At 45.2% G+C, this 22491-nt stretch overlaps 2 protein-coding genes across 2 annotated transcripts in view; one reads left to right on the plus strand and one right to left on the minus strand.

Moving 5' to 3' along the window:
• MRPL27 (mitochondrial ribosomal protein L27) overlaps window positions 1-22491 on the plus strand; it is a 477291-nt gene that overhangs the window by 140427 nt on the left and 314373 nt on the right. The window lies entirely within an intron of this gene.
• The window catches only part of CACNA1G (calcium voltage-gated channel subunit alpha1 G), a 92884-nt gene continuing 80938 nt past the window's right edge, over window positions 10546-22491 (minus strand). The window contains exons 34-38 of the mRNA XM_069067523.1: window positions 22050-22193; window positions 19196-19330; window positions 16900-17095; window positions 16276-16448; window positions 10546-14791 (exon numbers count right to left, since the gene is read on the minus strand). Coding sequence (XP_068923624.1) covers window positions 14036-14791; window positions 16276-16448; window positions 16900-17095; window positions 19196-19330; window positions 22050-22193 — 1404 coding nt within the window. The 3' untranslated portion in view covers window positions 10546-14035. The remainder of the gene's footprint in view (window positions 14792-16275; window positions 16449-16899; window positions 17096-19195; window positions 19331-22049; window positions 22194-22491) is intronic.

Genomic DNA, 22491 nt, shown 5'->3' on the forward strand with positions numbered 1-22491 from the left:
CAAACATACCCATTCTATTCTTCTAATTGCTCTTATTTTTCCCTTCTCACTCCCCTCCACTCTCTTACCCTCTTCCCTCCTCCCAGCTTCAACACAAAAAGCACTCATAGATTAGATACCAAACAGAAATCCATTCCTCCAGGCCAATACTAACTAAGGTCTTGCCTTATCAAACCTTGATTACTCCTTTTGCATAATCAAGAAGAAAGACTTCTAGAGACCTTCGCTCCAAATCTTCATTTACATCTCATTTTGTATTCATCAACATGCAAGACTCCTCAGTCCCGAACTCTGAGTTTACAAAATAAAACAAATTAATTAGTAACCTCAGCTTCATCAGCATATCCAGAACATCTGGAATGAACAGGAAATGTCAAGAAGACATCAAAGCAAGCTTCTTAGTTTAGTTCTAGGAGGTGCCTCACTGCAGGATTTTGCCTTTTAGTCCAGGCTAGAATGAGGCTCCTGCCTCATTCTCCCTCCCTGCCTACACAATCTGGTGTCCTTCTCTAGGTCAGTGATCTAGGCCACTCAGCATCCACTTTTGAGGGGCGATCCTCAGTTGATCTCTGATGTTCCTGATTCCTATTTGTCACTAGGTACTCCTGGAATAAAGACTTTAGAGGCTACAGGGCCAAAATGTGCATATGAGAAGCCAGCACTCCAGGCATGGAGTTGGTATTGGGTAAGGGATGTGGTGGGGTGTTATGGTGGTGATGATGCCTCATACTGCCACCTGGTGACTCATGGACTTACTACATCACTTTCTCTAATCTCACAAAAAGGGAACCATCATTGTTTCTGCTTCTGTAAAGTGAGAGAGCTGGGTTAGGTGAGTCTTGGTATCCTCTTACATCACTAAATCTATGATGTTATTATAATAATAACCTTTAAGACCCTCCTAGCTTTCCTTTTCTAATTCTGTAGAAGTCTAGGAAAGATGCTGATAGAAAAAAAAAAATGGTGCTTCAGTCCAGTCTGGGAGTTCATGAATGAGACTGAAACAAATGAGATACTCATGGACCCATTAAACAGTTAACAAGAAGAGATGACTTAGCTAGCATAGAAAGGAATATTCAGCAAGGACATCATATTGACTCAGAGACAATCCCCTCATCTCTATCTAGAGATGGCCTGACCATCAATTCTTCATCATGAATCAGGGTCATTTGTAAAGTAGCTAAGAGGTAATAAATGTCTTACATGCAACTAAGATCCTAGGTTGCATGTCCTAGGATCTAAGTTGATACTAAGACTCACCCTGTAGCCATTCAGTGTCCCCTGGTCCACCAGCCAAAAGCTCCCCTTTCCTTGGTGCTCTACCAGGGGAATGGTACAAAATCTTTGCTCCTTTAAAGGCCTCTGATGAGGGTTTATCATCTTATTCTACAACTTCTTTTTCTCACTTTCATCCAGGGGCTTAGGATTGCCACCAGATCTATCTTTTTTTTTCCAAGTAAAATCACAATCAACATGGTTATGCAGTTAGTTTCAGTTCCATATGTCAATAGAAAACAAAGCACCTCTCAACAATTCTTTCTTTTTTTTTTTTGCTTTTTGGAGGGCAACTGGGGTTAAGTGATTTGCCCAAGGTCACATGGCTAGTTTATTTTTGTGTGTTAAGTGTCTGAGGCCGGATTTGAACTCTATTCACTGCACCACCTAGCCACCCCTCAACAATTCTACTTCATGGTTCCCCAAGCCCTTTCTGGGAAGGAATCATCTGAACTCTCCAGAGAAAAGGAGACCTGACCACTGAAAGGGACCTGAGCTGTTTCCCAAGGCAGTCTCTGAAGAGGTAGGGACTTTAAAATTCATATGATTTGTAGGAAATGGAATAAAGAAGGGCCTGGGAGGGACAACTGGTACTATTTAAAAACAATCCATTCTGATCTGGTAGATCTTCCTAGAGTTTGAAATTATGAAACCGCTGGAATTGGAATAGAGTCTTCCCCTTTCTTGAGAGTAGTATAGGAGGTGACAAACCAAGCAGATGTGTTGGTAGGAGCCCAACTTCAGGCCTACTTTGAGATAAAGTGAATGCCTTGATCAGAGGCAATAATTCAGGGGGAACCCTAAGGAAGAAAGATATGTTCCATGAAAGCTTCGATGGCAGCTGCGACAATAGTAGTCTTGAGGGGCGTGGTGGTAATGACATGTCTTGAGTAGGCATCAACTGCAGTAGGGGTGAACCTCTTGCCCCGAGATGGGAGAATAATGAATTTTCCAATCAGGGCCCATGCAGGAGAATGCCATACTGTTCTTTCAAAGAGGAGAACTCTGGTAGGCTTAAGGAACATCAATGGACAGAAGCAGCCACTATGTCCAGATTGGCACTAGACCCACTCCTCAAACTGTTGTTTTCAGAAGGGAATCAATCTGGTTACTCAATTCAGCAGAGAGAATATGCTGTCTCTAATGAGCACTGACCTGTTCCACAAACAGCTTTATATGGGGGAAGCATCAGAAAAATTTCTCGACTGGTCTTTACTCCAAACAAGAGAGCCTTTGATCTCTCAGTCCTGTTTTCTTTTGTTCTCCAAAGCCCATGGCCACCATCCAGTAACCAGTGTAGAAGATTTTTATCTAACTCATCCTTCAGGGATCTCATATCAGCTATGTGTCCTGTAGCTCAGCCTACTGACCAATTTGCCAGGGTGTCCCATTGGGACTCCTTTCCCCAAGATATCCTCTGTTACTGGATTAATGGCTTCACAGGCCTCTCTTTTAGCAAGTGGATCTGTCAGTGAACCCAACAAAATGGCATTTCTCGGGAGCCATGTCCTCAGAGGTAGAGGTCCATTAAACTAGTATGGAAGAGACAGAATGTTGAGGTTTAGACTAAGGCCTCAGTCTCTGGCAGAGTTGTAACCTATTCATGAAGGACGCTAAGCCCCAAGGTGAATTAGATCTTAAATATACTGCTTCCATTCAACAATAGGGGCCTCCTGCATCCTACCCACCTTGTTAAAGGGCCAATCTTGCATTACTCCACCGATAATAGGAAACTCGGGACAAAGGATGAGAGTATGACTATGAGTCACCCTTTGATACCAACTAGAGCTCAGTACCAGATAGGTAACTCTATTTCAAAAGTGGCTGCTTTGGGAGCTTGCAATTCCAGAAGTCTAGCAGTCCTCTGATCTGGTGCCCCTATTGCTCACCACACATCACTCAGTTTGCTCTTGATGGACAGAGATCTCCAAAAACAAAGGCGTCCTGGGGTCCTTTTTGTTGTTGTTGTTGTTGTTCAGTCATTTTCAGTCATGTCTGACTGTATGACCTCATTTGGGGTTTTCTTGGCAAAGATACTGATTTGATGTTTTCTTCTTTGTCTCAGTTTCCTCATCTGTAAAATGAGCTAAACAGGGTTAAATGACTTGCCCAAGGTGACACAGTATCTGAGGCTAGACTTGAACTCTAGAAGATGAGTCTTCCTGACTGCAGGAAACCTTTCCTAGTGCCCCCATCTGCTAATGCCTGTCCTTTTCAGACTACCTTCAGTTATTTTATATATATATATATATATATATATATATATTCCCTTGTATATATCTCCTTGTCTAGTTATTTATATGTGGTCTCCCCCATTAGAGTGGAAATTCCCTGAGGGCAGGGACTGCTTTTTATTTTGTTTGGAGTTTTTTGTATCACCAGTGGTTAGCCTAGAGCCTGGAATACAGTAAGTGCTTAATAAATGCTTGTTCCCTGATTGAATAAAGACTCCAGGGAAAGAGTCTGTTGAATGACTCACTTAAGGTCTTCCAGAATTGTAACCTATTCTGGGACCTACTTGGAAGACTTCAGAGTAACCTGGTATATGGGGACTATCCAGAAATCCAGGTAGGGATTGTGGGTTTTTCAAAACCCTGAAGGATATAATAAGCTTCTGGGCTTCCGTTTTTAGAATGTAAAGAAACAAACATCCGTAGCTGGTTCTAGGGGCGGCCAGGTGGTGCAGTGAGTAAGAGCGCTGGCAACAGTGTCAGGAGACCCAGGATCAGTTCCAGCCTCAGATACTTGGCACCCACACAAAATAACTGGCCGTGTAACCTTGAGCAAGTTACTTAACCCCAATTGCTTTAAAAAAAAAATAGCTGGTTCTAGATTGTGTCCAGAGTCATCTGGGCTCTTCCTATTTACTGTCTCTCCAAAAATTTGATGTTTAACCTAAACACTGAATTTCTTAATTTATTTATTTTTTAAAAGGTTGAACTAAAACACCAAATAAAACAGTTCCATATAAATAATAAAAAGAAAATAATAATATAAATAATAAATTTTAAAAATAATAATAGAAAAAAAGTATGTATATGAAACTGCAACTATTATATAGAACTTTATTTTCCTTTGAAGGATATGATCAGTTTGACGTTATTTCAAAGCTGTCCTGCTTGTCTCTGCTTCCTTCTGTTCTATTGCAATTTTAAAAATGGCTTCAAGGACGCTCTTTTTTATTTTTGCAGCTGTATCACTACCAGGTACCTCCTCCTTAGTGGCCACACAGGGGAATTGTTACAGCAAAGCATTACAGCCTCCATCATCTCCATCAATAGAGAGGAGATATGTTTTATCTCCCAGGAGCCTCATTATTCTTTGGTATAAACTATACAGAATATCTTGAGCAAATTGAAAGGTTTTCATTTGGCCCTGCCCATAGTAACCAGCATAAAGGTTGCATAGGTGCACAGACTCCCCAAAGCTCATAATGTCTATGCCCATAAAGCACTCAACCTGATTAGCTATTGAAACTGTGCCCCAAACGGGGAGTTTCCCACTACTTGCACCTAGGCAAGGACGCTTTTCCCCTCTATGGCCTTAGAATCAGGAAGACCTGAGTTTGAATCCTGACTCAGACACTTACTGGCCCTGTAAACCCGGGGCAAGTCACTTAACCACTCTCAGTCTCAGTTTCCTCATGTAAAAAATTAGGGATAATAGTAGTATTTATTTCTCAGTGCCGTTGAGGCTCAAATCAGATAGTTTCTGTAAAGCCCATTGCCAACTTTAAGACACTATCTAAATGCTGCTGTTGCTTGTTCTCCCCCTGCCCCCTTTCCTCCCCCCTTCCCTCCTCCTCCTCCTCTCCTATTCCTATTATTATTCCTATTATCTGTCTTCTAAAACCCCTGATGGAAATTGGGGAAGCTCTGTGGATTCCTTGGGAGCCTTCTATTATGACAATAGCTAGGATTCCAGGGTCTTGTGGCCCCTTACGCATCTGTCATTTCTGCTCTCTCATTTGCAGGTTACTGCAATTTGAGAATATGGACTCTGGTGGACTTGTGGTCCTATAGAGCTAGGATGATCCAACCTCAGTAGAACTTTGGCCATCGGCCTTAGTCCCGAGGGGAACTAATTCCCAGTATCTGAATACAGAGACTCGAGTAACTCAGTATTTCCAACTGGATTGAGAGCTCTAGTAGATGCCTTAAACCTGGGTGAAATAGAAGACCCCTTGCTGATGTAATCACAGATGTTACCATACAGTTTTACTAGCCCCCCAGCCCCCCACCCCATAGCCTGGTGATTGACTACTTACTCACCAGCCCCATATTTCAGAGACATACTCAAAGCTATCTCTGGGAGAGGGCCCCCTCACTCTCCACCTTGGTAATGGCTTCTGTGCTTCCTCCTACCATCTCTAGAGTAACTGTTTGAGAGTCATATTTGCCCAGACTGCCAGTCACTTTTATCCAGTTTTTCCAATCAAATTCTGTCAGTTGATCTGTCCATGTCTGTAAGATGGTGTGGGACTATAGGCCCTTAGCCTGGTGCCATTTGGGTGGGGATCATCCTAGAAGGCAGAACCTAATGGCCCTCATGAAGGCCGAGTATAGTGTGTGACTGACCATAGGAGTGATATGGGGCACACAATACAGTCTGTCAAACCAATCTCCTTTAGAAACTTCAGCTTTTCTCCTTGAAGACCAACATGGGGAACCAGCTGCAATGGGAATTCATCTTTATGGGACTAGGGATCCTCAAGTGCAGCCCTTTGACTGAATCCAAAATTCACAGAACAAATCCCCTTAATAAAAGGATTTATTCTATAAAACTTGGACTCAGTCAAAAGACCGAATTCAAGGAGGCCACATGTGGCCTCGAGGTCTGAAGGTTTCCCACCCCCACCTCCTCATCTCAGTCATCTAAAAAGGGACAAAGGACACTAAGCATCTGAGGCCTCTAACTTACTGTTTTTTGTTTCTTTGGAGGAGGGAAGGCAGGGCATTTGGGATTAAGTGACTTGCCCTAGGTCACAGGGCTAGTAAGTGTTAAGTATCTGAGTGGGTATTTGAACTCAGGTCCTTCTGACACCAGGGTTGGTGCTCTATTCACTGTACCACCTAGCTACCCCCAACCTCTAACTTATTTAAATGACTTTTCAAAAGTAGATCTCCTGAGAGCTCCCCAAGCCAACAAAATTCTGCTGCAGAGATCTCCACAATTTGCCAAGCCCTCAGAAGTCATTCCAGTGACTCATCACATTGCTGCTCGAACTCCTGAAACCTCCCCAGTTTTTAGTGGTGAAAGTCCACTTACCCCCAGATGGATCAAATCATGTACAGGGGTCATAACAGGATAAACCTGAGGCTTTAGTACCACCAGTGAAAGTTCCCAATTCTCATTCTCTCCATTTATAGCCTTGATCTCAGTGGAATTTAACACATTTTCCAGCAAAATCCTGGGTCAGAGACCATAATTCCTGCCTATGGTCTGTCACTTCCTACCTGTGGCTTGTCAGTTTCCCACCCCACCAGCATCAACACTTTCATTTTTGATGTTGCCAAGTCCATTAGCTATCCTGCCATCATATAACAGTCCTCCAAAACCAAGAGCTCCCTCTAGATGATAAGCCAATCTACTTTAATATTCCTTATTTGGGCTATCCAGCTTCTCTAGGACTGTTAACAAAAGCCAGGGAATGCTTGACCTGGTACTATCTTTATCTTCCCTCTCAGTCTCCTTTAGCACCCACTGAGTTAATCAATAGGTAGAGAGAATGCTGGGTCTGGAGTCAGGAAGTTGTGAATTCAAATTCACCCTGAGACAATTACTAGTTGTGTGATTCTGGGCAAGTCACTTAATCTCATTCTGCCCCAATTTCCTCAACTTTAAAATGGGTATCATAATAGCAAGTGCCTCCCAGGGTTGTTGTGAGGATCAAATGACCATTATAAAGCTCTTAGCACTATGTCTGACACACTCCTGACCTGAAAGTAGGTGTTTAACAAATGTTTATTTCCTCCCTCCCCATTAGTGGGTCCTTCTCTCTAGTCCATAGAAAGGATATCCTATATGCCACCAGAATGTCTCTTGTCACACATTTGGCCATCTTATCACGCTGTCCCCCTTACTTACAATGTCTTCCCCGCACTTCAGTCACAATGTGTCATGATACCATTAACTTCAGTCTTTCCTTCTATACCAAACTGTTGGAAGCTAGGACGGGCACTGGCTTATCTGATTCTTATTCAAGACTGTAATGACAAGACTTTAACAGTTAGGTTTGCTTACCTATGCCTGCAAAGGAAACTCAACCAGGCCATGAAAGGAAACTCAACCAGACTCCGAGATATATGCAGACACCCCTCTCCCCCTCATCTCTATAAAGAAACACATCTGGTCCAGAGGGCAAAGTGAGTTAACTTGTATGGGACATTCATCATGTCTGGGGAAATCAGTGATGACTAATCTATCCTCTTTTATGCCTTTATGCATTTAGATAACACATGCCTTTAGAGGTCACATTAATGGCTTAAGCCTAACCCTCCACACCCTGCTCCACCAGGGCCAATCAAGTCTCCAGTACAGTTTCTTTGCCTGTTTGAGAAAAGAAAATACCACCACCAACACCAAAAACCCCTAGCCTACCCCAGATGACAGGAAACTTTTATGGTTATTGCTCCTACCATAGATGAGGGGAGGGAATGGGGATCTTAAGTAGGACTAGGAATTCCCAGGCATAAGTGGAGGGTACACAGCAGCAGGTGGAAGGAAGGTGAGGCTGTTTGGGAAGAGGGTGAAATCTGGGATTTGAAACAGAGTAGGGCAGAGGGTAGAGGTAGCTACATGGCTCAGTGGATTGAGCTCAATTGGATACTCACTCCTGTGCCTGGAGTCAGGATCGATCTGAGTTCAAATTTGACCTCAGACATTTACTAGCTGTGTGATCCTGGGCAAGTCACTTAGTCTCCCTTTATTTTAATTCACTGGACAGAGTCCATGGGGTCACAAAGAGTTGAGCTGGACATGACTGAATGACTGGACAATAATGAGAGCAGAGGATAAGTAGGGTCAGACAAATGAAGAGAAAGAAGCAGGGTAGGGTAGAGTGGGATTAAAGGTCAATGTTATGAATATGTACCAGGAGATGATGCCCATAAATGGGGGAGGGAGAAGGGAAGGGTAAGAAAGGAGGTTTCTAGAGTCAGCTTTTCCCAACACAGGGAAACTCTAGAAATGCACAGGAGCCTGGTTTTTAGATTTTCAGGGCTGCTTAATTTCTCCTCTAGCTTGATTCTCTCTCCTCCCCTCCCTTTATTCCTTAATGGCAGAGTGATATCCAAAGCAGGAGTGTGTGTGTGTGTGTGTGTGTGTGTGTGTGTGTGTGTGTGTATTTGTACCTACAAGCACATATATGCCTGTATTCTTACTGGAGCTCAGCTATGTTGGGGAAGGGCATCATTTATTTTCATGTCTTTCTAGGATTATTGTGTGTAGAGATTTGCAGTCTCTACTAGCAGGCCATTTTCAAAACTGTCTTGGTATTTTTTTTTAACTTGCCATTAAAAGCTTTAACAACAAGTTTTCCCTCATTTCTTTCCATACTCTCTCTCACCTTGGGCATGGAGCTGGAGTCTCCTTCCATCCCTCTGTGAATAGCTCTAGGGCCCCACTCTTTGGTTTGGAAGTGGGATACCCACATTCGATAAGAGTTTGCGTCTCTCAGTCCTGGTTAAACTCCTCCACCACCCCCAAACTGCCTTCAATCCTGGGAAACAAAGTTGATTTTTTTTTCTTTTTGGTGAGGAAAAAGGCCTTAAAGCCTGAGGGCATCTTTCCTGAGGTATTTTTGAGCCCTTTCCCCCCATAAAACATTCAGTTCCTATTCTCTTGTCCCATTACTCCTTCTGAGGGTATAGGGTGGGCAGGCATTGTGCAAATCAGAAAAAATAAACAAAATTTCCCTCATTCTGAAGGAAATTCGCTGTTAGACTCAGGATTCAGGGACAGAAGCTAGTTCAAGGCCATCCCTAGTGGAGTTTGGGATTCAGAATGGGGGACATGGAAAATCACAGTAGATTCCCCTCGGGTCTCAGCATTTCTATTGAAGCTAACTCAAAGACTGCCCCAAATTAAAAGAAAATCCCTGGAAGATGAGCAGCTTGAGTGTCTATGTGGGAGGTGTCCCACTCCCCACCCCCAACTTGATTAGGTGGGTTGACCTCTGGATACAAACTTCAAAATTTTTAAGTACCATTTAATGACTACTCCCCCAAAAACCTTCCGGCAGGGGTGGGAAGATTTTTACTAAGTGCTGACCCTAAAACAGTTTCTTTAGTTCTCCATACCCTAAAGCAGGAGTTCTTAATGTTTTTATATGTCATGGACCCCTTTGGCATTGTGTTAAGTCTATGTCCTTAAATGCAGAAAATAAAACTAACTATATTAAAATATAGCAATCAACATATTTTTTTAAATTGAGGGGTACTCTGAAATCTCTCCAAATAGATTCCAGGTTAAGACCCTCTGCCATATGTACTACTTTGGACAGAAAAGTATTGGTTGGTGGGGGTGGGGAAGGGTAGGAAAGAATGGGGAAGGTAGCCCCATAAATATACTCAGAATCAGGATGAGGTATTTGTGTGACCTGGAAAATGGTTCAGAGTTGTGCCTCCTGTGTGTGACTAGACACTGAAGAGTTGGAGCTTTTACTGTAACATGCATGCTTGGATTTATCTCAAAATAAATGCCTTTAGGCCACAGAGAATGGAATTTTCTAGCATTCAAAAATGTGTGCATTTATAAAGAGCAGTATTCAAATGTGTCCCTTATTCCATTCCATCCCCCAACTCCATGTCATACCCTCCTTTGGCTGCTCACCTTGACTATCCTTGGTCTTTTCTCTCATTGCAGGGTTTGCCCTTCACCCTCCTCCAAATCCCGAGTTCCAGTGCCTACTCTCCAGAATACTCTCCCAGGGCCAGTCCCATATGCATCTCCACCTCCCCCTACCCCACATCCCCTAGCCTCCCACAGAGACAAAGCTGAGCAAGAAAAAGGATGCTTCCTCTGACACTTGCTAGCTCTGTGACCACAGACAAGCTAACTTCACTTTTCTGAGACTCAGTTTTCTTATCTGTAAAATGGGGGTAGCAACACCTACCTCACATGGTCTTTGTGTAAATCAAATGAGATGATGCTTATAAAAAACACTTTTGCAAAACTTAAGAGTGCTATCAACATCACCTGCTAGTCTCACCACTCCTCTCCTCCCAGCCCCAGGACCGACGAAGCAAATAATCACCCAAACAGACAAGATTATTTATCATCATCATTATCATTATTATTAATTATTATTACTATTATTGTTAATATTATTCAGAGCCATCATGATTTTCATTTCAAAACCCCTTCCAGAGTCACACTGGATTTCCATCATTTGTACAGGTTTCACACTTATTTGTGGTAATTTTTTATTCACTCTGACCCACAATTTCCATATTACCGCATCTCTCTCCTGCACTGCCCCCTCCGGGATTGAGGTGTAATAACAAGAAACCAGAGAATTCCAGAGAATTCTGTCTTGCCACAGCCTTCCAGCTGAACAGACCCTGGCTGGAGCCAGAGGGGAGGGAGAGCCTTTTCCCCCCTCACCTAGAATATATCTTCAGCTTTTTGGCCTCCAAAAAACCTCATCTCATGCAACAAACCATACTGGCTATTTTGGCCCTTGCAAGGGAGAAGAGGATGGGGGTGGATGGAGGAAGGGTCTTTGAATTGCTTAGAATCCATGACTCTTCCCTTTTCTGTCTTCCCCCCAGGGTCCACTGAAGAGGGACTCTGTCATCCCCTCAAAAGATAAAAGTAAGAAACTCCACAGTTGTAAAGTGCTGGTGTGCTAGGGATAGGCTGGGAGAGTAAGTAATAGGGAATCCGAGGGAAGACTGGGGGCAGGGGAATAAGGGAGGTGGTAAAAAGGGAGAGGACTGGGCTGATTTGAGGTCCAGTTCTCTGGCCATAGTAGGTGGGGCCTCCTCTGATCTAGAGTAGAGCCCTCCCCAACCCACAGGGGAGAAAATCCCCAACCCCTTTTCCCCTCCCCCCCCCCATATCCTTCCAGGGAAAGGATATAGACAAAGCTAAGAGAATTCTACAAAAATATAAAAATTCTATCAACAGAACCAGGTGATGGAAGTCTAGGGTTCTGTACAGTTTTGTTTTTAAAAAAAAAGGAAAAAGAAAAAAAGGAGATCCTATAAACCCACCCCTCCCCAGACACCCCGAGAAAACAAGCCCAACATTATTGCACACCCCAGAATGATACAAACCAGGTTTTTGCTTTAAGGATTAGCACTGTTTTTCTTCAAAAGAGTGACTAGAAAAGCTCTCCACAGCTTAGAAAATACACAATTTTACAAAGTGACCAGGCCCTGAGTGCCCCCATCCCATCCCCCACCCCATCAGGTCTGGTCTACTCTTAGGCTTACAAAAACCGGTCCTACAGTTTCCCTAGCCCTGGAGTACAGAAACCTCAACCCTGGGGGGGACATATATGTCAATGGGATGAGGAAGGAGCGGGGGTGGCCAAGAGAACAGGAAGCATGAGGTCCAGATAGGAGTCAAGGAACGGATAAAAAGCAATAGGAGATTATTAGGAGTTATAGAAGAGGAATAAGGGGTGACTGTGGTAGGGAGCAGGTGTCTGGAAGGATGAGAAGCAGACCTGAGCTCCGTGTGGATCAGATGACGCTGCCTCCTTGCACCAGGTTTCAGACAGAAATATTGCATATTATAGCACCAGGAAGGTAGCTTTTCCCTGTCCCCTATCTCCCCCTCTCTTCCTCCATACTTTCTGCCCATGCCTGCCTTCCTCCCCTTGGCTCTCCCTCCCATCTTTCTTATCACTTGCCTTTTCTCTGTGTTGGCTGTATAGAAATTGGTTCCCCTTGGCAGGCAGCACCAGACCATGTAAACACCTAGATGTTATTCATTCATCACCCTCCTAGGGGGCCTTGCTAGGCTCTCCCAGTGCCCCCCCCTCACCTGCCCAAACTACCAGATGGTCCATTCTGTGCTCACCCCAGGCCCACACTGCAGCCTATACCCCCCATCGTTGCCTAGAAAGGATGCAGCTCAGCTTTAATCAATCCTAATCCCATTGTTTCCCTTTATCTAGTCCAATGCAAAGTGGTGATGGAGCAGTCACTGGTGGTGCCAGCTCTAATGACATTATTGTCAAGGCTGGAGGCCGAGTGATTAGATAGAATGTTTGCCCCATGGAGAGCCCCCACAGTCCTCTACTGCAGAAGCAGTCAATAATGCTTTCCCCAGGCTTTAGGGGAACAGCATCTTAGGTGATGGATTACAGAGATCTCACCGTAAACCACCCACTCCTACAAGAAACATACCACTCAAGGACAAGTTAAAATATCTACTCTGGGGAAAATGAAAAAACAGTTCAAATCCATATACCTCAGCTTCCATATCCTCTCTCTTCCTACCGTCCCCCAAGAGTTCTGCTCAACCCTGTAAATTTGAAAAGCTGAAGAAACCAAAATCATTAGCCAAAACTCTTTCATTAACATCAATTTGTAGCTTTCAATGGACCACTGATGACTGTCAGAAGAAACAAGAGTTAATCTAAAATGAAAGACGTTCAAGGCAGAACCCACTGACTAAGAGACAACCACCAACCTTTGGGGAAATCTGAACTGCTCCTCCCCTCATCAGCCTCTCCTGAGATGTCTTTCAGTTTGAGAGGAAGTTCTTTCTTCACTCAGTGATTGGTAGTGTACCTCACCTCTACACACACACACACACACACCACATACACACACACACACAAACACAAACACCATTCACACTCTCCAGATACCTTAGGGTAACTACATCTGTTCTCCTGGACATCTATCCCTCACTGACTGAACAGTTCTATTCCTGCCCCCCTCCCCTTTTATTCTGAGATGTGATTAACTTTTATTTTGGAAAGGCATTTTATGTATATATAAAACGGTTTCCATTGTATTTGTAAAATGACTTTTGTCCAAATGACTTTTTTTTCCTTCTGAAAAAAAATGATGTGGTTAAACAGAAAAAAAAGATACGTTAGTTTCCAAAACTCTCTTTCCATTTTTGTCTGTCTGTTTCTTACTCTCTCTTTTTCTCGCTCAGTCTGCTTCTGACTCTCTCTCTCTCTCTCTCTCTCTCTCTCTCTCTCTCTCTCTCTCTCTCTCTCTCTCTCTCTCTCCCTCCCTCCCTCCCTCCCCTCTTGATTGCGCTCTCTCTGCCAAAGGTGGGACACAGTTGGGGACTTAATGCACTCACGGTCACAACTTGTGCTTTGTAAGAAGGGGGACTATAACTAGTCTGGTTATTCTAAGTTAAAATAGCCAAGAGACAGATGCCTTCTCAGAAATATTAGGAGACACTTAAAATAAGAGGAAAAGAAAAATCTCTTAAGTCACAAAATGTCGTACATCCCGCAAATACTAGAGTCAATTAATTTAATAAAATAGAATATACATAGAGATTCTGCACAGACGTATTGCTTTCTCCCAATAGCTCCTGGGCACTTGGAAGAACTTCCTGGCCCGGCCCCTCACTCTGTCTCATGCCCCTCAGCCACCATAATGACCCCAAACTGCTGCATTTAAACTGTCTTTGGAAGTTGTATTTGTTTGTTTACCCAATGCCTGGTAGGATGATAGAAGTGAGACACTCCTTGGTTTATACTGAACTTTTTCAAGGATATAGCCCAGAAGGAGAGATTTGGCACCCAGAGGAGCCCAGTGAGGAAGGGGAAGGTGATTCAGGGTTCCAGATCTAACTGATCAGAGGAGAAACTAGAGAGCATCAGCAAGTCTTTCTTTGGGGGGGGTGAGGAGATGGCCATGCTGTCAGGGGCCAAAGGATCCTTGGAGTCACTGGATGGAGCTCTGCGCCGGAGGCAGACACCTGGGTTGGGCAAGGGCCGGGAACCCTGGCTTTCAGGTGGTTCTATGGAGATACAAGGAGGGCTCAGTTTTTTCTTGGGCCAGCTTTTAGGCCCTATCCCTGGCCTGTTCAGCTCCTGGCCCCCAAGGCTCAAGGCACCAGGGCCTGGGCAGGCCTGGGAACAGCTGTCCAGAGAGCTGACTGCGATGGAGTGTCTCCTCTGTTCATCTGGCCACAAGGTGGGCCGGTGAGAGCGGCCCTGGGTCTCTGCACTGTAGCATTTCTTCAGGTCCCTCAGATGTTCTCCCCCCTTTGGAGTTGGGGGATGTTGGGGCCTGGGGCTTGGGCTCCAGCTCGGCTGGGCATGCAGTTCTAGGTAGCTAATGTTCTCTGATGCCTCATGGCCTGGCTGGCACCTGTCCTGGAGAGGGGCTATGCCCAGGCAGGGGGTGGGTGGCATGTGCTTGGATTTCTTGCATTGGTTTCGAGGACGTTGCTGGACTCTGATGCTGGAACGGCCCCAACTAGGAGTGTCTTGGGGAGGCATGGTAGTGGGTACACTCACCTCAGTTACCACATCCTCCCTGCTGCCCAAACCCTGCATGTCCAGGGAGTCAGTCCTTATTGCTGCCTGGTTTGGGGTGGGGGGGAGGGAAAGAAGAGAGAAGGTACAAGGAGAGAAAATGGGGTCACTCTAGGAAACATACCTGAGAAGGGGAAGGAAGCAGGAGTGAGACCTTTATCTGGGCACTGTCCCTTCTTCCCCAGTAAGGCTCTGCCACCTGCAAACATTAGATCTAGCTTGGGCCCTCTAGAGTTCTAGAACTAGAATCATAAAATACCAAGAAGAAGTTGTTGGAGGTTTCAAAAGCTTGTTCTTATTCCTGCTCTAGGTGGGGCAATGGACAGAGTATTGAGTTTAGAATCTCAGACAAATCCTGTCTTAGATGCTTTTTAGCTATGTAACCTGGGCAAGTCACTTAACAGCTCTCAGACTCAATTTTCTTATCTGTGAAATGGGGATAATTATAGTGCCTACTTTACAAAGTTATTTTGAGGATAAAATGAGATAATATAGGTAAAATGTTTTATTAACCTTTAAGGACTATTTAAATGTTGAGTTATTATTAATTATTATTATATCTGCAGTAGGTATAAGAACAATCTGATCATAAAACTCGGATGTGGTTGGCATTGCTGTTGTTATTTGTATTATCATTATAGGAGTCTAGTTCTAGATCTGGAAGGAACCGCAGAGACCATCTAGTCCAGGCCTGTAATAACCCTCTTGCTCCTCGATTTAGATAGAAAGAAACAGAGACCCAGACAAAGGGAAGTGACTTGTATGAGGTCACATGAATTAGAAATGGCCAAACTGAGATTTGAACTCGGGTCACAGAATGATCCTAGTATAGGACACAGGAATCAGACAGGAAAGGCCTGAGAGATCATCTAATTTAATCCCTTCATCTTGCAGCTGGGAAAACGGAGGGCCAGGGGAAGATGAAGTGATTTCCCCTGGGTCACACAAGTGAGCAGCTGGGATTCTCTGACTCCAAATACCCAATGTTCTTTCCAGTATGACATAACACGCTGTCTCCTCTGAGGCTCCTGGTTAAAGTAGAGGGAGTTTGTGCCCAGAGGAGGCTCTTCTCTCCACCCTGATGCTAATGTACTCACTACTGTACACAAATGCAGACTCCTTGGGCATTTCCACATGGTTACATGCATCCAATTTTAAAAAATCTTAGGCCATCTAGTCCAACTCCTTCATTTTACAGATAAGGAAACTGAGGCCCAAGGAAGTTTAGTGACTTGCCCAAGGTAACAATCACACTTTAAAACAGACACAAGTGAAACATGTAGAGTCGAAAAAGCCTAGGTTCAAATCTTGCCTAAAGTACTTAGTACAAGCTACTTCTCTCTCAGCCTCAGTTTCCTTATCTGAAAATGAAGGAGTTGGACTGGATTATTGCTAAGGTCCCTCCTGACTGAGTTAGTTCATCATTTCTAGACCAATCTCTGTAGAGAACCCAGGACCCAAATGCTCACACACACCTCCTGACAAAACCTTTGCATTTCCCCACTTGACAAAGGTTGGTGGAGTTTTCTCACCTGTCGCCGAAGCTGCCTCTGTGCAGAAGGGGAGCACCCCGGTGGGGGAAGTTTGGGGATTATGCCCCAGTTGGAGAGGTCATGGGGCTGGAGCTGGTGGGACCCATCTTTGGGAAGCTGTAAGAAGGCTCTGGCATCGACTGGCTGGGAGTGGATGGAAGTAGTTGAGCCTGCTGTGGGGTTGTTATGAAGGGTAGAGGCATCAGTAGTGTCTGTCTTGAAATCTACCTTCCTTGAATTTCCCACTCACCCCGCCCCCATTAACATCTTTTCTCTGTCTCCATCTCTATTCTTGTAATGAAAGAGGTTTGTTCCTACTATTCTCCCAAACTGTGAAACCCTGCCCCACTCCTGTCTACCAAAACATTATAACCTTGTTTAAAATCCTGGCTAGCATCCCTTCTTCTAGGATTAGCCCTCACAGAAAACCAGGAGTTCTCTGAGGGCAAATCTTTCTTTCCCAAAAGGCTTGAAAGCTTCCTGAGGTTGGATCAACATGAATTCTTTTTGCTCTACTATCCTCTCAGGTGTCCAGCACAAGACTGAAATATGAACTTGAGTTGATTCCCATTGATTGCTTTAATAAAGCCACAGTTGGCCATTCCATCCCCTGAGAGCTCCTACCTGACTGAGATTTGGGGAGCATCCAGGCCCTCTGCCCTGGGAAACCCTGATAGGAGCCCCCATCTCGGAACATGTAGCTGTCATTGGGTAAGGAGTGGGTCCTGCTGACCCCTGACTTCCGGATAGTTAGCAGACTTGGTTGGAGGGCAGAGGATCCAGTAGTCAAAGCCTCTTCAGGGTGGGGAAGGGTCACAGTCTGAAAAAGAAAGTGGGAGGGGAGGAAGGAAAAGGAGATGCACAGTTTTGGCCACTGAGGCACAATTTGGCAGCTGGAAACCAGATCCCCACCCCAGCAGGTAGGAACAATGGGCATGCAGACGATCAGGAGGTTTGGGGAAAGGGAACAACAAGGAACACAGAGACAGAAAAGTGAGACAAATGAGCTTTCAGGGAGGAGGCAGGGTGGGGAGGAAACTGTGCCCCCAGATTCAGAGTTTATATCCTCAATACATTCTTATATATAGCACCAGATGGCAAAGGAGTATGTGTGTGTGTGTGTGTGTGTGTGTGTGTGTGTGTGTGTGTGTGTGTATCAAAAGATGGTGGAAGCTATTTATTTTAAGGAAGCTCAGATATCCCTGAGATATCCTTCAGATATTCCATAAGAAACCAGGATTATAAAAGAGGTTACTCAGGATCACAGGATCAGAACCTCAAGTGTTTCTCTGGGGATAGGTCTTTCTAAATGAAGATGCTGGACAGAGTTCCCTTTGAACATTCCTTGAGTCTCTCACCCTAGAGAAGAAATTATTTTAAGTCAATTTCTTCCAAGGCTTAGTAGAAGGCCACATAAAACCTTCCCTGCCTCAATTCCATTTCCTGCCCTCACTCCCCCACCCCCACTCCCAGGTCCTGGTAGAGATACAGCATATGAGATAATTATAGGAAAAACAGTGCCTCCTGGGAACCAGAGGACATGGAGCCGTTGTAAAGATGTACACTAGGACCTGAGTTCCTAGCCTCTCACCCACCTGAGCTCCTTCCTTACCAGTCTTGTGGTCCCCGGGTTATAGCAATAGGGAGCAGCTGGCAGGAGAGGTGGGGACAGGAGAAGAGGAGACCAGTGAGAGTCTAGGCCAGGTAAGGAGGAAGGCAATTTAGTTTTTAGCTCCAATGCTAGGTCAGTCATTAGCTTCAGAGGCCACGCAGAATGGGAGCTGGCTCCCCAAGACCAAGAACATAACTATGGTCTGTCTCCTTCCTCTGCCATCATTAGTTCTGGATTTTGTTCTCCTCACTCCCAATTTAGCAACCTAACAAGAGTACAGCTCAGGGCTTTGACTGAGGATGTCTGAGCTTGGGACAGGACTGTATCCTTAGCTCCCACTTGCCCAGCACTGGGCTCCACTGAAGCTAATAACCCACAGCCCCTTTGGGACCTCCAACCAGTGGCAATGTTCCCAGTGTCTGTAGGCCTTGGCCCAGTGCATTTCTGCTGGTGCAGTTGGGCTGTACTGGAAAAAGAAACTAGTTTCATCTCACCTCCCTCCCCCAGCAAGTCCCAAGGGCCTGTTGAGGCCTCTTCTTTCGTTTGCACCACAACCATGGGAAAACTGATTCGGGGGATGACTGGGATGGGAAAGGGGAGTAGGTTCTGAGTCACACAGGGCTGGAGAGACAAGGGAGTTTGGAGGATTCATCAGCAACACAAAGAAAGGTCCTCAGAAATTAGGGTGGGAGGTGGGAGACATGGAGAGTTACAGAGAAGACAAGAATGGTCCCCTTCCAAAAGCGGGGAAAGAAATTATGTTGGTCACAGCAGAGGAGAAAGCACCGCCCCACTACACAGTGGTGAATGTCTAATGTTGATAAGGGTGGAGTGGAGGAATGGAGAAGAAGGGAAAGTGGGATGAGGGGCACAGCTTGGGCAGGGCTCCAAATACAGGGGGCTAAGTCTGGACCCCCAGGGCAGAGGACTAGGGTCTCCGGAACATACTGTTTCTTTCACCAGCTGCCTGGTTCTACAGCCTGGCAGGGCCAATTCCAAAGAGGGGTGTGGGAGGTACCCAGGTTAATACTTTGATGCCTATCCCCCCTCCCCTGTATTTCTTGTGGAAAAGGTCACACACATTCAATTTTTGTCTCTCTCTTTGGAGAAGAGCTGGTGAGAGATGTTAATTTGGCAAAAAAACAAGAATTGTAACTGAATTAATGTATCTGGGGTGAAGAGTGAGAGCTGGAAGCTTTGAGAGGAGGGGGATGGGATGAGGGGAGAGGAGGGAGGAAAAGCCCCAGTGCCAGTATTCAGAGCCCTACACAGAGCTAAGGGAGAAAGTGAGCGGGTCTACGTATGTACATTTCTTTCCAGGGCATTAAGGAAAAGTGTGTGAGTGTCATCAGGCAAAGAATCATCCATCAGAGCTAAGGAGCAGGACTGTTCAGACAGAATATCTGACGTCAGAGACAGATCCTCCATCTCAGCTAGAGGGATCTAAACAAGGAGAGAGATGATCAAGCATAAGAAACCAGGACCAAAAATGGGAGAAAAAAGAAAATCTTTTTTTCTTTTTTTTTTTTTTTAACAAAACACACGGAAAAAAAACACAACAAAAACCTCCCTCCTCCCCTTCCCCATCTCCAGCAAACTGACATCTCCCAGACTTTCCTGACCCAACACACACACACACACACAGCATCAGAGCATGAATTCAAGGGGCACCACATATACAAAAGGACTGAGGGCAAACATCGACAGAACCTGAATAGCAAAGCACGGGGAAACCACATAAAAAAAGATCCCCGCAGATTCTTAGACCACCCCCTGCCACCTTGTGTGTGGGGGGGAGGGCTTTAGACACAGTCATGAAAGATGAAACCAAAAAAAGAGAGAGGGAAATAAAGAAAAGGAAAAGAAAGGTGATTTTTCTCCCTTTTCTCTATAGACAGAGGCAGCAGTATGGGGAGGGGGGTAGCATGGAGAGGGAGATGAGGGAGGCAAATACCACAGAGAGCCTGGCTATGTTTCTTATTATTTCCTCTACATCTAAAAGGCTTGGCAGGGTTTGTTAAGGCCTCAGCTTCTGTCTCCTTCAGTCCCGCAGTCTGTCTCTGCCTTCTTCCATAGCAGTCATCCACCTCCAGTAACCTCTCTGGATGCTCCTTTTCTCTCAGAGCCACCAAAGGTATTGGGACATGTGATTACACACATAGGGGCTAATGCTACCATACACTTCCCCTGCTGTTATCCCCCTTCCCCCCTGGTGTAGTGCAACTATTACCCATTCCCCTAAATGTCGGGTCTGTGCACATGCTAGACTCACTCTTAACAGAGGGGCATCATGGAAAGAGCATGAGATGTGGGCTCAGATTCCACCTTTTCTCCCCTTTGGGCTTGCCACTTCCCCCTCTGGCCTTCAGTTTCTTTTCCCATAAAATGAGAGGTTGGGAAAGATGATGCATCTACCCTTCCAGCTCCATGCTCTAGGAATCTAAGTGTGAGAGGCTAGGCTCCTATCAGCAACCTCAGTTCAGGGGCTTTCTCTGACTCTTCCTTCCCCAGTTTCTCCTACCTGGAGCCTTTCTTCCCCTACTACCACCCTATTTCAAAAATCTTTAAGTCCTGTCTTCCCAGATTTCATGTTCCCACCCAGGGAAATAATCACCGATCACACTAAAGTCCATTCCTGATGCTCCCACAGGCTGCTTCCCTCTTCTAGAGTAAAACCTTGACACCCTTATTCCCATTCTGATGATATAACACTAGGAGAAAGGTGGGCAGATGAACCCTGACTTCTTATCCTTCTCCATCCTAGAGGAGATCTGGGGTTCTATGCTCTTGTGGCTTTAATTGGAGCAGAGACTGGACTAGGAAACAAAGGGAAGCTAGAAAGAAAGAAAGGATAGGAGACAGGGGATGTGGAGATTTAAAGCTAATTCTTTTGGTCTCTGAACTCCCAGAACCCCCCTACACCCTAATCTGCCATGTTTCCTGTCCTAATTTAGAGAACTGATTCCTTTGCCGTAGGAAGAAAGATGGAGAGGGCTGTGAGGGTGTGAAAGGGAAGGTGAGATTAGGGAAGAAAAAGTCTAGTAAGGGGTGGATAGAAGGCAGCAAAGCAGAAAGGACAAGGGTTTGAAAGAGAGCAAGAGAATGAGGAATAATTATAGTGGAAGTCCCAGGGGGTATGATAGAGTTGTGATGGATAGGGAAGGGAATAGGAAAACATCCATTTCATGTTTCACATCTCGCATGTTCTTAGAGATCAGTGCCATGGCCTAATTCCTCCCTGCTCCCACTCCTCTACCAACTCCCAAATCTCTTTTTAGGATAAATTCAGGCTTAAAATAATCAGATAAATGAAGCATCTGTCATGCCCAAACACGAATACAATGAGAAGCCACTATCCTATATGACTGTAGGAACCAGGACCCAGGGAGAGGAATCAGCCTCTCACTCTGGGGGGACACACACTGGCCTAATCCTAGTTCCAAGGCCAGCTACCCAGGGCCCTTTTATGGAAATCCCTCCCACATTCTCAGGCCTGTCAGTCAGCACTGCCAAGAAAAATCTCTTTGCCCCTCCCCCTTCCCCTTCTTGTCCCACAAGTGTTTGAGCAGACACCCCCCCCCCTCCATATTCATTCTCTCCTAGTGATCCATCCAAAAGAGCCCTAAAGGTCCTCCCATGACCTCTCTCTTTTAGTACAGGGATTTTTAACAAAACTTTTTGTGGGTCACATAGCCTTTGGCAGTCTGGTGAAGTCCATGAACCCTTTATCACAAAAATGTTTTTTAAATAATTAAAAGAAATGATAAAAGTCAGTTAGAGGTTAGTTTAAAAACTGCAATTTTCCCCATTTAGGTTCATGGATATCCTGAAAGCTATCCATGGATCCTTTTGGGGTCTGTGGACACCAGGTTAAAAGTCCCTGTTAGAGCATCTCCCTGCTCTTATTCTAATGCCCACATCAGCCTCCCATCCCCATTGCCCCACCAACTCTCTCCCTCTAATGTTTTTTTTAGCTTCCTCCTGTATTAAAATGGACCATCCCAGGTCAAGGAAACACTTGCCAGAATATCAATTATTTTCCTAACCTACACTGTAAACCTAGGTTTCCCTCCTTACTGGTCACCTCAATTAGTGGTGGACACAGCAACTCCCCTCCAATACTAGACTGGCAGGGCAGGGCACACAACACAGGGACAGTAACCTGAGGTTCGAAGTCGCCCTGGCCAGGGGCGGGAGGGAAGGTGTAGGGCCGGCCCAAAGAGCTGGACAGCTCATCCATCAATTTCAACTCCCCCTCCAGAGACCCCTGGATCAGCAGGGAGATGGTGTCAAACAGCTGTCTGTCCTGAGGGGTGCCAAGGAGAAGTTAGGGGAGGAAGAGGAGGGAAGGGAGAGGGTCAGAGAGGAAAGGGAAGGCAAATAGAAGAGAGTGACATATGGAGAAAGGGTGAGTGAAGGGGAATGAGGAGGAGGTGGGGAAATGAGTAGGTAAAGATGAGTAGGAAAGGAGAGATGAGGAGAGACAAGGGAAATAGGAAGAAAAAATAAGGAAGAGAGGATGAGAATAAAAAAAGGGATGCAGATGAGAAGATTAATGGAAAAAAGATGTCAGAAGGAGTGGGATACAGAGAAGAGAGGGAAGA

This window comes from Petaurus breviceps, unplaced genomic scaffold, assembly GCF_028583685.1.
Source record: "Petaurus breviceps papuanus isolate PSGF00001 unplaced genomic scaffold, PetGlider_PUasm1.0 90750, whole genome shotgun sequence".
NCBI lineage: Eukaryota > Metazoa > Chordata > Mammalia > Diprotodontia > Petauridae > Petaurus > Petaurus breviceps.